Genomic DNA, 14,810 nt, shown 5'->3' on the forward strand with positions numbered 1-14,810 from the left:
TATGGTGGTGGGCAGGATGTATATATGTGAAAGTAAAGCAGTTATCGTTGCAGGTGAAACCGTTTCTGTATATATATTTCAAAACTGCATTAAACTAATTGGCTGATGCCGCTATTAAAAAATGATATCAGTTTAAAAAAAAAAAAAAAAAAAAAAAAAAATTTATATGGCCTTTTACATCTGCCTGCTGTTCCTCATCCACTATTCCAGACACAGGGTATTGCAGAAATATTATTTACAGACTTAAAAGTGCAAACATATAACCATTGTCATACATGCTCAGGTGCAAAATAAAGGTTAGCTGGGTCCCTAAGTACCCACACATATAGATTTAGAGGTTCAACTGAATTTTTGGGGTATCCACTATTTAAGTTAGTTTTTCCGCAAGCTATAATGACTTGAGTTTCTTGCCCACCTTTCATCATGGGCCATTTTATTAATTTTTATACTGAATTGACAGAACTATTTTAAAAATGAAACTTGTGCTAGAAAAGGACAACCGTAGAGTAATAGCTTGGATATCGTTGGCCAATACAGACAGGTCTTATTAGACACACAAGGCCCTGTGTACTTATATACAAGCCCCACCCATTTAGGATCCCCCTAGGGACTCAATTACACTTGCTTCAACTTTAAAACACATTAAAGCGTCTACCGCTTCAACGTGTTTTTTAATGTGTTTTTGATGCTTTGTGAAGCTTTAATAAAGCTTGGCAAATGCCCTGTGCGTGTTTTGATTTTCTGTTTTAAAGGGGCCCAGTAGAACCCCAACTCAGTAGTACCCATGTTCAGCAGATCCTCCGCCTACTAGTACCCCTGTTCAGCAGATCCCCCGCCTACTAGTACCCCTGTTCAGCAGATCCCCCGCCTACTAGTACCCCTGTTCAGCAGATTCCCAGCCTACTAGTACCCCCGTTCAGCAGATCCCCAGCCTACTAGTACCCCCGTTCAGCAGATCCCCAGCCTACTAGTACCCCCTGTTCAGCAGATTCCCAGCCTACTAGTAACCCCGTTCAGCAGATTCCCAGCCTACTAGTACCCCCGTTCAGCAGATTCCTAGCCTACTAGTACCCCCGTTCAGCAGATTTCCAGCCTACTAGTAACCCCGTTCAGCAGATTCCCAGCCTACTAGTACCCCCGTTCAGCAGATTCCTAGCCTACTAGTACCCCCGTTCAGCAGATTTCCAGCCTACTAGTACCCCCGTTCAGCAGATTTCCAGCCTATTAGCACCCCCTGTTCAGCAGATTCCCAGCCTACTAGTACCCCTGTTGAGCGGATCCCCAGCCTATTAGTACCCTCATGTAGCATATCCTCAGGCTATTAGTACTCTAGTTCAGTAGAATCCCTGCCCAGTAGTAACTCCCCAACTCTGCCGATTGCCCCGTCAGTAGTAACCCCCAACTTTTCCAATCGCCCCCTCAGTAGTAACCCCCAAGTCTGCTGATCGCCCCCACAGTAGTAACCCTCAACTCTTCTCTCTTCAATCCCCGCTCACCTCCCACTATATTGTACTCATGCTGTTCAACACATGTGACATCTGCTAGTTTCTTCTGCTTTGGTCCCCCAGCTCTGCTGATCCTCTGCTGCTCACCTTCTGCTATAGTGTTCCCATGCTACACACCACATGTGTCGTCTGCTGGTTTCTCCACTCCAGTCTGGACCCCACTCACCTTCCTGCTGCTCCACACCAGACCAGACAGGAACCAAAAGTGACTGCTGATGGCGTCTTTCTGATTTGATTGTTGGTTTCCCAGTGCATCCTGGGATATCTCATATCTGCAATAACTCCAAAACAAAGTCAAGCTCATGCTGAATAAAAGCCCCTTAAAAGCTTCAGGTGCTGTAAGCCAGCTTTGTCATAGACTTCTATGGAGGCTTTAGAAGCAACAAGAAAACGAGATGGGGTATAATTTTTGAAGAAAAGCAAAAGAAACACAACGCATAAACAGGACTGCAAGCTTACCATTTTATTTAGTGACAGGGGCTTTGATTGGCATTCAGAGGGCTTTAAAAAAGTGTGTCCAATGCCACATTTTGAAGCAAGTGTAAATAAGCCCTTATAGAAATTTGAAGCCCCAACTACTGTTAAATTGAATTTCAACAACTCCTTCATTAGGACCTACCTTGCCTACAAGATAATGCCCTTGCTCACAGCAGAGCTCCTATATTCACAGGTACATTACTACTTTTATAAAGAGGGCCTACAGGAAGAGTTATCCTGTCTATAAGAGAAGATTCTTGCCCAGAGAGAGCTTCTTTACCACCAAGAGGAATCCCTCTTGCCAAAGGGAGATAGCTCCTTGCCTATAGGTGGCACGCCCTAACTTACACAAAGAGCCACTTCATCTAATAGAAATTCTACGATAGACCATTTATTTTGATACATCAATATTTGTCACAATATACTTTTAGGCTGAGAAAACAATCTGCACCCAAAAACTGCCGATTAAGATTATTTTTTTTTTAAAACTACCACATAGTTCGGGGTGAAGGACAGCGCCATGCTTCCCACCTAGACAAAAATGCACCAAAGCATATATGTATAATGGTGTGCAAGTGCATTGACCTAGCAAGGTGGAGGTCCAGGAGTGGTCTTGGAAGATCACACACAGGGCCAGTGACAGAAAGCAGTCCGTTCTTTGGCCACCTTCTGGTTGGTGCATCCATGAAGCAGCACCCTCTCGGCATCCTCTGCCATCCCCCAGACGGCTTCCACCAGAAGTCGGTAGGTGCGTTCGTGAGACAATTTGGTGGGGGCCTCCTCTCCTCCTCCCCAGTGTGGGATGTAGCTCCAGACCAGCTCAGATAAAGAAAGGGGCTGGGATGCCATCTGCAGCAGTTGTTCTGCACTTGGGTCTTGTGCCAGGGGGCATTGTATCTCGGTGCGCAAATCCTCAGAGCTGCATCCAGTCACTTGTGATATTAGGGTTAGTGAGTCGTCATCTAGCCCGAAGCGGGCACGGAACGATGTAAGACTGGACAAAAGTTTGCACAAAGCTTCAGGAAGCTCCCCTTGACATGACTGGGCACATATGTCCAGGCAGAGATCGTATATGCCCATCATTACTCTTCTTCGCTCTCTCCTTACTAGCTGAACAATTATGGGTGGGATGGAATGCAGAAGCCTTTCTCTAACTAACTGAGGAGCTCCCTTCTCTAAAGCTACCCTTAGACCAGGAAAATCAGACCCATGGCGTTCTGACTTTTTTCCTCCTTCTACCTGCCCTTTGGCCTCCTGTCTATGTTTCCTTTCTTCATCGCCACCAATCAGCATACAGTGTTTGCCAGCAGCGACCAAGGCTTCAACCAGGGTGGCACGAGAGCTGTTGTCCATCCCTGAGCCTACAATCAAGTAGACATCACAAGCTTCTGTCTGTAGGTTTTGCAAGTACTGCTCCACGGACATCGGTGGGGTACCTGGACCTGGAAGGGATCTCACAATAAGTCCTGAAAGTGGGGGTTCACAAAGGGCACAAAGAATACCATCTTTATCAGTGCCAGTTACGCCAACCACAGCAGACACCGGAGGAGGGTTGTCTATAAAGATGCTGAGGAGAGAGCAGAATTCTGAAAGTCCCTCTTGATCGCACTGTACTTCGAATACTGACGCTAGTTCTTGAGTTTTAGGATCTGCTGTGTGACTAACCGGCCTGTAACCAAAAGTAGATATCTGTGTTAGAAATTCAAATTTCCCATGCAAAAAATAAATAAATTAAATAATAATATTTCACATCGTCGGGACATGGAATAAACAAGTAGTAAACAATCAAATATAAAAGTTATAAATATCATAACAAAAATTTTTTTTGCATTATGTAGTGACCCCAGTTATGAGATTTGGAGGCAACAGAGTACAAATATATGAAAAAAAAAAAAAAGTATCAAAAACTTTATTATAATAATAGAAAAATTATAAAAGTGCAATGGAAAAAAAGACAATTACGGCTGTATATTTGACAAACATTATAACATAGTATAACATGGTGTTACAAGATTTCATTATAGACGGTACCCCTCATCCCTATGGCCAACCATATGCTGAAGTTGTAGTTTGGTAGGGAATACCCAATGCATTTCAGATAGATTGAGGGGGGGGGGGTGTACAATATAGGGGAGTTGGGTCCTTTGTGTTAAGAATTATGTTACGAAATGTGCAGCCGTCTCTCTAATAAAATCAATATGCATCAGTCCAACCCAGGGTCGCTGCCGCCACCACCCTCACCCGAAGGAAGAGAGGACACACCGAGGCCAACTAATATGCGCCTCCCAGGGTGGAATGCCCTTTGAAGGAGAAGAGAGCTATGGGAGCAGAGAACACACCACACGCCTCTATAAGGGCCATATAGGGTGACATGCAAGAGAACTGAGGCTGCTTCCATAGCACTCCTTCAACGGGCAAGCCACCCTGGGCAGCGTATATTAGGTGGCCTCAGCGTGTCCTCTCTTTCTCCGGTTGGGAGTGGTGGCGACAACCTGGGGTTGCACAGATGCATGGCAGCATATTGATTTCATGAGAGAGAGGGTTGTACATTTTGTAGCTTAATTCTTAACACAAAGGACCCTACTTCCTTATTTTGTACATCCCTGAGGAAGGAATGCAACCTTTCTGAAATGCGTTGAATCTTCCCTACCAACAAGCTACAACTTTAGCATATTGTTTGGCTATAGGGATGAGGGGTACCATCTGTATTGAAACCTTGTAGCACCATGTTATATATGTATCTCAAATATATACAGTCGCTATTGTATTTTTTCCAATAGACTTTTATCATGTTCTCTTATAATAATGTTTGATATGTTTTTTATATATTTTTACTATGTTGCCTACAAAAAAATGGAAGTCACTACTCAATGCAACTGTTGAATTAGGGATAATGGCAACATTTTCTGTTTTTACCTGTCAAATATCACAAATATATGTATGTTAACATTCAAATTGCACAGAAGCTGGTCTACTGACCTATGTAAGTAGCCATTGTAGTCTAATGAGAGCTTAAGGCATAACCCCAAGAATACCTACATTTTTTACATTATTGGTACACTATAAATACATCCTGCACTATGTTATACAATTTTTATTGGCCTCATTAGGCACCCCGAGGTCCAAAGCCAGCTAATGACCAAGATCTGGCAAACTGGTGACCACAGAATAGAAATTAAAAGTTATATACTTCTATCCATTGTGGAAGCAGAAAAATGGCCACCAAACCAAAGGTGTAACTAGAACTTTCAGGGCTCAGCGCAAGAAACCATGAAGAGCTCCTCTGACCCCTGACAAGGGCCCTTCCCACTGAATATCAGGCCCTCTACTACCATCATGGGACCCTTTAGTATGGTCCCGCAGCGGGCCAACTTCTTGCCATCTTGGGGTCCCTCAACAGTGGCGGAATGCCAGGCCTAAGTGCGACCTTTGTAACACAGGTGCTTTCTATTATTTTTGTTTATTTCCTATTATTTTTTTACCGCTTTATTTCATTTTTTCTTATTTATTTTTAAAATTTTATTTTTTTACATATTTTTAGGACACCCGTTGGGGGGCTTTGGTGAAATATCAGGGGCCTAAACAGACCCCTGATGTCTCACTTTTGAAGGACAGATTCCTCAGCCTCAGCTGCACAGAATGAATGAACAGGAATAGCTCTGTACAGAGATTCCCATTCATTCACATGCTGAAGAGTAGTAAAACACAGTTACTATGCCTCAGCTTTGAGGGAATAACCCCCCCCAAAAAACAAAACAAAAAAACACAGTCAGTGATCGGTACTCCATTCCATTAATTAAGACAAGGATGGGACTGGTAAATGATACATTTACTGGCCCCTTCCCCACTCTCCTGTGAGCGGGAGGGCAGTAATGCACACAGGGGTCCAGGGCAGCAGGACAGGTATAGGGAGGCCTCAGGAGCGGCATGTAGAAGAACCAACGCCCTCCTTTTCCCACCTACAGCTGCCGAATGTCTGTGGGATGGGAAGGAGGAGAAGCGGGCATTCAGTGCCTACATGGAAGGATTGGTTACTCTACATGCCGCTGCCCTCCTATCCTGGCATACAAGGGGGCCACATGAGCCCCTGGTGCATGAAGCCTGGTCGCAACCCCTGTACGTACGCACCTGCACCAAAACTACTGCTACCACTTACAATTTCCTAATCAACGAGAATTGGACCTTGCTAGTACTGAAGCCTGTTGTGTCTGCTCTGTCCTCCCCACATCACCCAGTTGGGCCACCCCGACACACATTAAAAAAAAAAGATTCTGCCAGTGTAATCTAATCTCTTACCTCTTCCACTGTAGCAACTCCCTCTCAATAAAATCCACCATCTCCACAAAGTCATAGTTCTGGGCTTCCAGGCAGGCCACCAGGAAGATGTGGGCTCCTTGAGGCCCACTTCCACCCAGCCTCTCTTCTGTTGCCCCCCTTAGGCCCAAAAGCGTTTGGCCTCTCCAGTAATTCTTCCCCTGCTGTCTCTTCTCTGTGTGCAATATCAGGTCAACATGGGTCTGCACCACACAATAGGGTTTCCCTAAATGTTTTAGGGCTCCTAAAAGTTGCAAGTCAGCATCAGAGATGACCTCCCCGACTGTCATCACCAGGCAGTGGACGTTTTCAGTTTTAATGCCTTCCAGGTACGCAGTGGGAGAATCGCCAGGGTTATACCCTGGGTAATCCAGAAGAGTTACATTGGGTAGAGAAGGGTAAGTATGGCATGTGACTTCATGAGATCCTTCATTTCCTTTAAAATAGGAGTCCAAGAACTTGGGACTGAAGTGCTCAGTTTGGTGGCAAAGGGATCGGACTAGCGTGGTTTTTCCTGATCCTCGTGGCCCGATAATGGCAATACCTAAACTGAGCGATTCTGGCGCAGCCGGCGAGTCCAGAGCTCCAGATAACGCCTCTGTAGCTATCTCCACTTCAGCCATGTCTACTCCTTTCTGGAAGATAAGAACAAAAAGATGCAAAGGTACAGATAAAATATGGATACGTCCATGTGAATAAGGCCTCATACTGTATATATTCAGAATACTTTATTAATGCCAAAGGGAAATTTTATGCTGCATGTCATTTTTAAGATCTTAAAATCTGTAGCCTCCATTAAACTTATCCCTGGAGATCCTAGCATAAGGGTCCCTTTTCAGGAACTTCCTGATATAGGATGACAATGCTAAGTCCTGGTCCCTCAATTGATCCTGTAGTCACTTCCAAGTAGTAAGACATGCAGAAGCTATCTAAAGTAAACTTGTATTGGAAGAAATAAGTAGGCTGTCATTGCCGATCTCCTGAAAAATGCTGTTTGTCTGGCTGTCATACAGAGCAATTGATTTTGTGAGTTTTTGTGTCAATGACCCAGAATATGTATGCCGCTCAGGAGTTATGACCTCTGTGGCTGCTTATACAAGGCGAATATTGAAGCTAGAGAGAGAGTCGGGCAGCTAGCATTTTCAGAAGGAGGTCAGCAATGGCAGCCTATGTATTTCTCTCAGTTAGGCCCAAGCTTTTGCCCATAGTACTCTAGATTTGCATAACAAATATTTTCAGCTGCGGCATGCCTTATGGGCTCAAGCCCGCTCCTCCTCCCTGGTGTTACCGGTGCATGCCTTGGTTGAAGAAGTGATGTTGGCCGGGAACAGAAAGGGTATGATCTCCAGACAGGGGCGGACTGACAACTCATGGGGCCCCTGGGCAATAGGAGATAATGGAGCCCCCAGGCAATCAGAGATTATGGGGCCACAGAGTATACACACACAGTATACACATACATGTACATATAGTATACACAGACATGTTTCTATTGGATGAGAAGGTACTGGAGAGGTGGGGCAGCTATAATCTCTGGATTTTTAGACTAAAAAGGATGTCGGTAAGGGACATTTCAGAGACAGATGTAAAAAAAAACGAAAAAAAAAACCCCACAGGTTTTTACATACTGTCCCTGTTTTTACTGAGGCTGGCAACCCTGATGGGGCCCCCTAGTGGCCCGGGGGCCCTCGGGCAGTGCCCGAGTGGCCAAATGGTCAGCCCGCCCCTGTCTCCAGAGTATGCTCAACCATGACCCTGCCAAGCTACCATGTAGAAGTAAATGAGCAAGACTTGGGCAATGTTGGTGGAGATACTTGGGATACACATACTTACAATCTATACCAGGGGTAGGCAACCTTTGAGAGGTGGAGATCTACCTGAACAGCATGAAAGAGATCAAAGATCACCGGGCTTCAGGGCCCTTTTTTTTTTCTTTAGACATTAACAAACAAGGCATAACTAAATATCAATGAAAAAAGTCTTAGAAAAATATGGTAAAACATAAAATAAAATATCACTGTAAAAATATAAAAGTTGGCCTACCTTCAGGCTGCATTTACATTAGGGTACCGCGGGCAGATTTGCCGCAGATCTGGCCGTGATTTGACAACACCGGGGTGTGAACGACAAAACAGTGTGTTTTTAATGCTGCTTTTTCCTGGCAGCAGTAATGCCATTTTTTAAACGTCCTGTGTGCATGAGGCCTTAGAAGATATCTGAAGTGTTCAAATGATCCCTTTAGTGAGGTTTGTTCAGATTAGGACCTGTACTTTCTTTTTGGAGAAATTTATTTTTATATATATATATATATATATATATATATATATATATATATATATATATATATATATATATATATATAAAAATAAATGTTTGACCATTCTTCCAGAAGCGCATTTGTGAGGTTTTGTGAGGTCAGGCAGTGATGTTGGGTGAGAGGGCCTGGCTCGCAGTCTCCGCTCTTATTCATCCCAAATAAAGATAAGCTCAGGCGTGTTCGCATGGAACACGTGCAGAGCCCGCCAGGAAGTCGGCGGAGCGCTGCGTTAATCACAGACAGTAAGACACTGCCCCGATGTGCGGCTGCAGATATCGGGCAATGTCTCACTGCCTGTGATTAGCGCAGCGCTGCGCCGACTTCCTGGGGAGCTCAGCACGTGTTCCATGTGAACACGCCTGAGCTCATCCCTAATCCCAAAGGTGTTCTATCGAGTTGAGGTCAGGACTCTGTGCAGGCCAGTCAAGTTCCTCCACCCCAAACATGGACCTTGCTTTGTGCACTGGTCCACATTATTTGTTGGAGGGTAGATTATGGTGTGGGGTTGTTTCCTAGGTGTTGGGCTTGGCCCCTTAGTTCCAGTGTGAAAAAGGCCTAACTTGTTCACAATTTAAAGGGGTTGTAAAGGTTCGTGAGTTCTGCCTAATTATTATTTTTTTTTTTAAGTCAGCAGCTACAAATACTGCAGCTGCTGACTTTTAAAATAAGGACACTTACCTCTCCAGGGCCCCCGCGATGTCGGCACCCAAAGCCGACCCATCCCTCGGCTCTCGGATGGAGGCACTGCCATCTTCAGTAAGGGAATCAGGAAGTGGCTTCACTTCCTGGTTCCCTACTGCGCATTTGCAACTAGCGCTGCGCAATTCCACTGGTCCCTGCTGTCTTCAGGGACCTGTGTGTGTCCCTGGGGGGGGGGTTGGGGCAATGGGACAGAAGGCGCCGGAAGTGGCATAGATACCTGCGGGTGGCTCGACTATCTATGCCTGGAAGTGGGAGCAAAATACCTGGATTAGACAGGAATCTGCTCCCCCCCTCCCCTGAAAGGTGCCAAATGTGACACCAGAGGGGGGGGGAGGATTCCGAAAAGCGGAAGTAAAATTTTTGGGTGGAAATCCGCTTTAATGCATCCTATGCATTAAGGTGAAAAAACACCTGTCAGCGACCAGGCCCTCACACTTGACCTATGGGGACACGCTCTCTCTCTGCCCGGGGTTCTCGGCTCTTGATTGGATAGATTGATAGCAGCGCAGCCATTGGCTCCCGCTGCTGTCAATCAAATCCAATGAGGCAGTCACCGGGGGCGGAGCCTAGTCCTGTCTTCGGCCTCTAGGGATGCCGAATGCTGGACTCGGGAGCTCGCTTCTCTTAGGGGGTTATCAGATGTGGGGAGGAGCCGCGAGGGACCCCAGAAGAGGAGCATCAGGGCCACTCTGTGCAAAACGAGCTGCACAGTGGAGGCAAGAATAACATGTTTGTTATTTTAAAAAAAGAAACAAAAAAACCCCCACAAACCTTAAGGGCCGGTTCACACAGCGGGCGATGCGAGGCGACACGACTCGCCTCGCCTCGCTCCCGCAAGTCGCCCCCGTTCTGTACAATGGAACCGTTCTGAGAGGAGCGACTCGAGTCGCTCCGACTCAGAAAAAAGGTTCCTGTACTACTTTCGGGCGACCTCGGGGCGACTTGCATTGACTTCTATACAGAAGTCATTTGCAAGTCGCCGCCGAGGCCGCTGCAGGTCGCGGCGAGGCAAGTCGGAGTCGCCTCGCCTCGCCTGCAGTGTGAACCGGCCCTTATGCCTCATACACACGTTCTGATTATCGTACGATGTATCGTTTGCATTTTGTTGCATAAAACTAATATCAAATACAACAGTGGAAAACGTGCTGAACAAAAAGTACGATTTTTGCCGTACGATTCTGGAAAAACATTCCGCTGTGCGTAGCTACGTATTTGAAATGATGTCAAATAGCTCTGGTTTATTTTAGTTTCCGATTAAGGATGAGCTCCGGCGCGTTCGCATGGACCACGTGCGGAGCCCGCCAGGAAGTCGGCGCAGCACTGCGCTTATTACAGGCAGCGAGACATTGCCCGATCTCTGCAGCCGTGGCATCGTGGCAATGTCTCACTGCCTGCGATTAGCGCAGAGCTGCGCCGACTTCCTGGCGGGCTCCGCACGTGGAGCATGCGAACACGCCTGAGCTCATCCTTATTTCCGATCATGCGTTGTGTTTGTCTATCGATTTTCAGCGGACGCATACTGTACTGATTAAACAATTGTCGTACGATGGGCTGTCGTCCGAGAAAGATTTTCGTGTTTGTCCCTTCGGATTTTATTGGACGGACTGTATTGATCGGCTGTCGAAAGCTGGGTTACCAACGATCAGATTATCAAACGATTGATCCGAAAGCGATTTTTATCATCCGATAATCGGAACGTGTGTACGAGGCATTCGTGTCACTTTAAGTGAAAAAAGGGGGCGATGATCTACAACATAGGAGTTACCAGTGCCGATATTGACATTAGATGCCAATATTTACATACAAATAGGTACACACATCAACTGACAATATTTACATATTTACAAACCTTCTGATGATCCAGAGGAAGAGGAAGACAAAACAATCCTGTTATGGTGACAACAGAATTCTATGGGCTGCCCCAATGATGGGAGGGTGAAACAGCAAAATGCAAACAGCACCAGAGGCCTCCATAAGACAGACCAAAGGACCCATCTGCACCTGCCATGGGCCTCAAAAAACCTGCAAGCGATGCTATAGCAGCAGGGACAGGGAAGAGGATGAGGATGATGCTATATATACCATATACCCCTCCCATGGCATGCATGTTTTTGTCATATACTTGCCTGCTGAGCAGAGCTGGATGGGGAGACTGTAGAGAGAAGCAGACAGGCCTGGTCTGATCTGGGAGGGGGAATACAATGACACTGCATAGAGGAGGGAGCAAAACAGGAACATGTGAGAGGCAGGAGGAGGAGAGAAGCACAGACACAGCAAACCTGTATATGAGCTGCCTGCAGAGGAAATCCGGGCCCTAAAAATCCAGGGGGCCCCTCCATCCATCAGGAGGACCAGCTGCTGCACCCTATGACCAGTGAGGAGGGGAGGGGGGGCTCTGATATAGACATAACCTGCACCCCACCCTGCCCTGTGATCACCTCTTCCTATCCCACCCCATATATTCCTCTGGAATAATCCCCTGTATTCTCATCACAGTGTGATATGTGCCCCCCCCATCCCATAATATGTTATATTTCATGTAATTGTACTCTCATCACAGTGTGATATGTGCCCCCCCATCCCATAATATGTTATATTTCATGTAATTGTAATATATACCCAGCATCTAATAATCCCCTCTACTCTGATCACAGTGTTATGTGTGTCCCTGTCCTCCCCTCCATCCCATAATATGCCATAGTTCATGTAATCCTATACCCAGCATCCAATAATGGCCTGTACTTTGTTTACGGTGTTATATGTGTCCCTATCCTCCCCGGCATCCCATAATATATTATATTTCATTAAATTGTGCACCCGCCAGTAATAATCCCCTGTACTCTGATATGTGTCCCTTTCCTCCTCCACATCCCATAATATATTTCTTATAACCCCACACCCAGCATCTAATAATTCCCATTAATTTGTTTACGGTGTTATGTGTGTCTCCAGCATCCCATAATATGTTATATTTCATGTAATTGTAGACCTAGCATGTGATCATTTCCTGTACCCTGCTCACCACAGTGTTGTATGTGTCCCTGTCCTTCCCCCACCATTCATGTAACTGTGCACCTGCTTGTAATAATCCACTGTACTCTGATATATGTCCCTTACCTCCTCCGCATCCCATAATATATTACTTATAATCCCCTGTACTTTGATGTATGTCCCTCGCCTCCTCCGCATCCCATAATATATTCTATTTCTTATAACCCAGCATCTAATAATCGGCGGTACTCTGATGTATGTCCCTCGCCTCCTCCGCATCCCATAATATATTCAATTTCTTATAACCCAGCATCTAATAATCCCTTGTACTCTGATATATGCCCCTTTCCTCCTCCGCATCCCATAATCTGTATTATTCCATACAATTGTGCACCCGCCTGTAATAATCCCCTGTACTCTGATAGATGTCCCTTGTCTCTTCCGCATCCCATAATATATTATATTTTTATAACCCAGCATCTAATAATCCCCTGTAGTCTGATATATGATCCCTCACCTGCTCTGCATCCCATAATATATTATATTTCTTATAACCCCGCACCCAGCATCTAATAATCCCCTGTACTCTGATGTATGTCCCTTGCCTCCTCTGCATCCCATAATATATTTTATTTCTTGTAACCCAGCATCTGATAATCCCCTGTACTCTGATGTATGTTCCTTACCTCCTCCGCATCCCATAACATATTACTTATAACCGAGCATCTAATAATCCCCTGTACTCTGATATATGATCTCTCGTCTCCTCCGCATCCCATAATATATTATATTTCTTATAACCCCGCACCCAGCATCTAATAATCCCCTGTACTCTGATATATGATCCCTGCATCCCATAATATATTCTATTTCTTATAACCCAGCATCTAATAATCCCCTGTACTCTAATATATGTCCCTTTCCTCCTCTGCATCCCATAATCTATGTTATTCCATATAACTGTGCACCCGCCTGTAATAATCCCCTGTACTCTGATAGATGTCCCTTGCCTCTTCCTCATCCCATAATATATTCTATTTCTTATAACCCAGCATCTAATAATCCCCTGTACTCTGATATATGATCCCTCGCCTCCTCTGCATCCCATAATATATTCTATTTCTTATAACCCAGCATCTGATAATCCCCTGTACTCTGATGTATGTCCCTCGCCTCCTCCACCTCCCATAATATATTACTTATAACCCAGCATCTAATAATCCCCTGTACTATAATATATGATCCCTCGCCTCCTCCGCATCCCAAAATATATTATATTTCTTATAACCCCGCACCCAGCATCTAATAATCCCCTGTACTCTGATGTATGTCCCTTACCTCCTCCGCATCCCATAATATATTACTTATAACCCAGCATCTAATAATCCCCTGTAGTCTGATATATGATCCCTCGCCTCCTTCGCATCCCATAATATATTCTATTTCTTATAACCCAGCATCTAATAATCCCCTGTACTCTGATATATGATCCCTCGCCTCCTCCGCATCCCATAATATATTATATTTCTTATAACCCCGCACCCAGCATCTAATAATCCCCTGTACTCTGATAGATGTCCCTTTCCTCCTCTGCATCCCATAATCTGCATTATTCCATATAATTGTGCACCCGCCTGTAATAATCCCCTGTACTCCAATATTATATATGTCCTTTTTCCTTCCATGTATCCCATAATCTGATATATTTGCTGTAATCTGCACTCATCCTGTAACCATCTCCTGGACTATGATTAGTGTTATATTATACTGTATATGTAGTTTTCCTCCTCGGCATGCTTTACTCTTCTACCTATACTCAATAATCTGATGTGATCCTGTACCCGGCCTGTAATAATCTCCTTGTATTCTGATTACATATCTTCATTTCCTCCGGTGACCCTATAATCTCATATCTATGCTTGATACTCTGATATATGCTATATTACCAAAAGTATTGGGACACCTGCCTTCACAGGCACATGAACTTTAATGGCATCCCGATCTTAGTCCGTAGGGTTCAATATTGAGTTGGCCCACCCTTTGCAGCTATAACAGCTTCAACTCGGGCTGAGGTCTGGACTCCGTGCAATCCAGTGACACGGGGGGCGGGGCCAAGTCCTGCTCTCTGTGTCAATGGACGCAGCAGCAGGACTCAGGAGTGTGTCCGCATGCGTGCCCCCCAGGGAATGCGGGTCTCACGATGCAGGGAGGAGCCAGGAGCGCCGCTGGGGGACCCTAGAAAAAAAAATTATAGCATCACTTTCACAGTATCCCAGTGTTAGTCTATTGCGTTCAATATTGAGTTGGCCCACCCTTTGAAACTGTAACAGCTTCAACTCTTCTGGGAAGGCTGTCCACAAATTTTAGTAGCGTGTCTATGGGGATGTTTGATCATTCTTCCAGAAGCGCATTTATGAGCTCAGGCACTGATGTAGGACGAGAAGGCCTGGCTCACAGTCTCCGCTGTAATTCATCCCAAAGGTGTTCTATTGGTTGAGGTCAAG

The 14,810-nt window shown here is 45.3% G+C and overlaps 2 protein-coding genes across 2 annotated transcripts in view; one reads left to right on the forward strand and one right to left on the reverse strand.

Moving 5' to 3' along the window:
• On the reverse strand, positions 1-11,654 carry LOC143933702 (uncharacterized). Its single transcript, XM_077456691.1, has 3 exons — positions 11,442-11,654; positions 6,279-6,931; positions 1-3,651 (listed from the first exon to the last, which is right to left on the reverse strand). The coding sequence occupies exons 1-3, from the start codon at positions 11,652-11,654 to the stop codon at positions 2,604-2,606; spliced, it is 1,914 nt and encodes a 637-aa protein (XP_077312817.1). The 3' UTR covers positions 1-2,603.
• The window catches only part of LOC143933703 (interferon-inducible GTPase 5-like), a 26,302-nt gene continuing 23,045 nt past the window's right edge, over positions 11,554-14,810 (forward strand). The window contains exon 1 of the mRNA XM_077456692.1: positions 11,554-11,689. The gene's annotated coding sequence lies outside the window, so the exon portion shown is untranslated. The remainder of the gene's footprint in view (positions 11,690-14,810) is intronic.

This window comes from Lithobates pipiens, unplaced genomic scaffold (assembly GCF_037356315.1).
Source record: "Lithobates pipiens isolate NorthernLeopardFrog02 unplaced genomic scaffold, aLitPip1_a1.2 Scaffold_27, whole genome shotgun sequence".
NCBI classification, from domain to species: Eukaryota; Metazoa; Chordata; class Amphibia; order Anura; family Ranidae; genus Lithobates; species Lithobates pipiens.

Excerpts from the sequence above, each read along its gene's own strand:
- LOC143933702 (XM_077456691.1), bottom strand. The coding sequence starts at position 11,654 with ATGGAGGGGCCCCCTGGATTTTTAGGGCCCGGATTTCCTCTGCAGGCA. Across the intron at positions 6,932-11,441 it reads CATCCAGCTCTGCTCAGCAG|AAAGGAGTAGACATGGCTGA; the intron begins GCAAGTATATGA and ends CTTATCTTCCAG. Across the intron at positions 3,652-6,278 it reads GAGTTGCTACAGTGGAAGAG|GCCGGTTAGTCACACAGCAG; the intron begins GTAAGAGATTAG and ends TTTTGGTTACAG.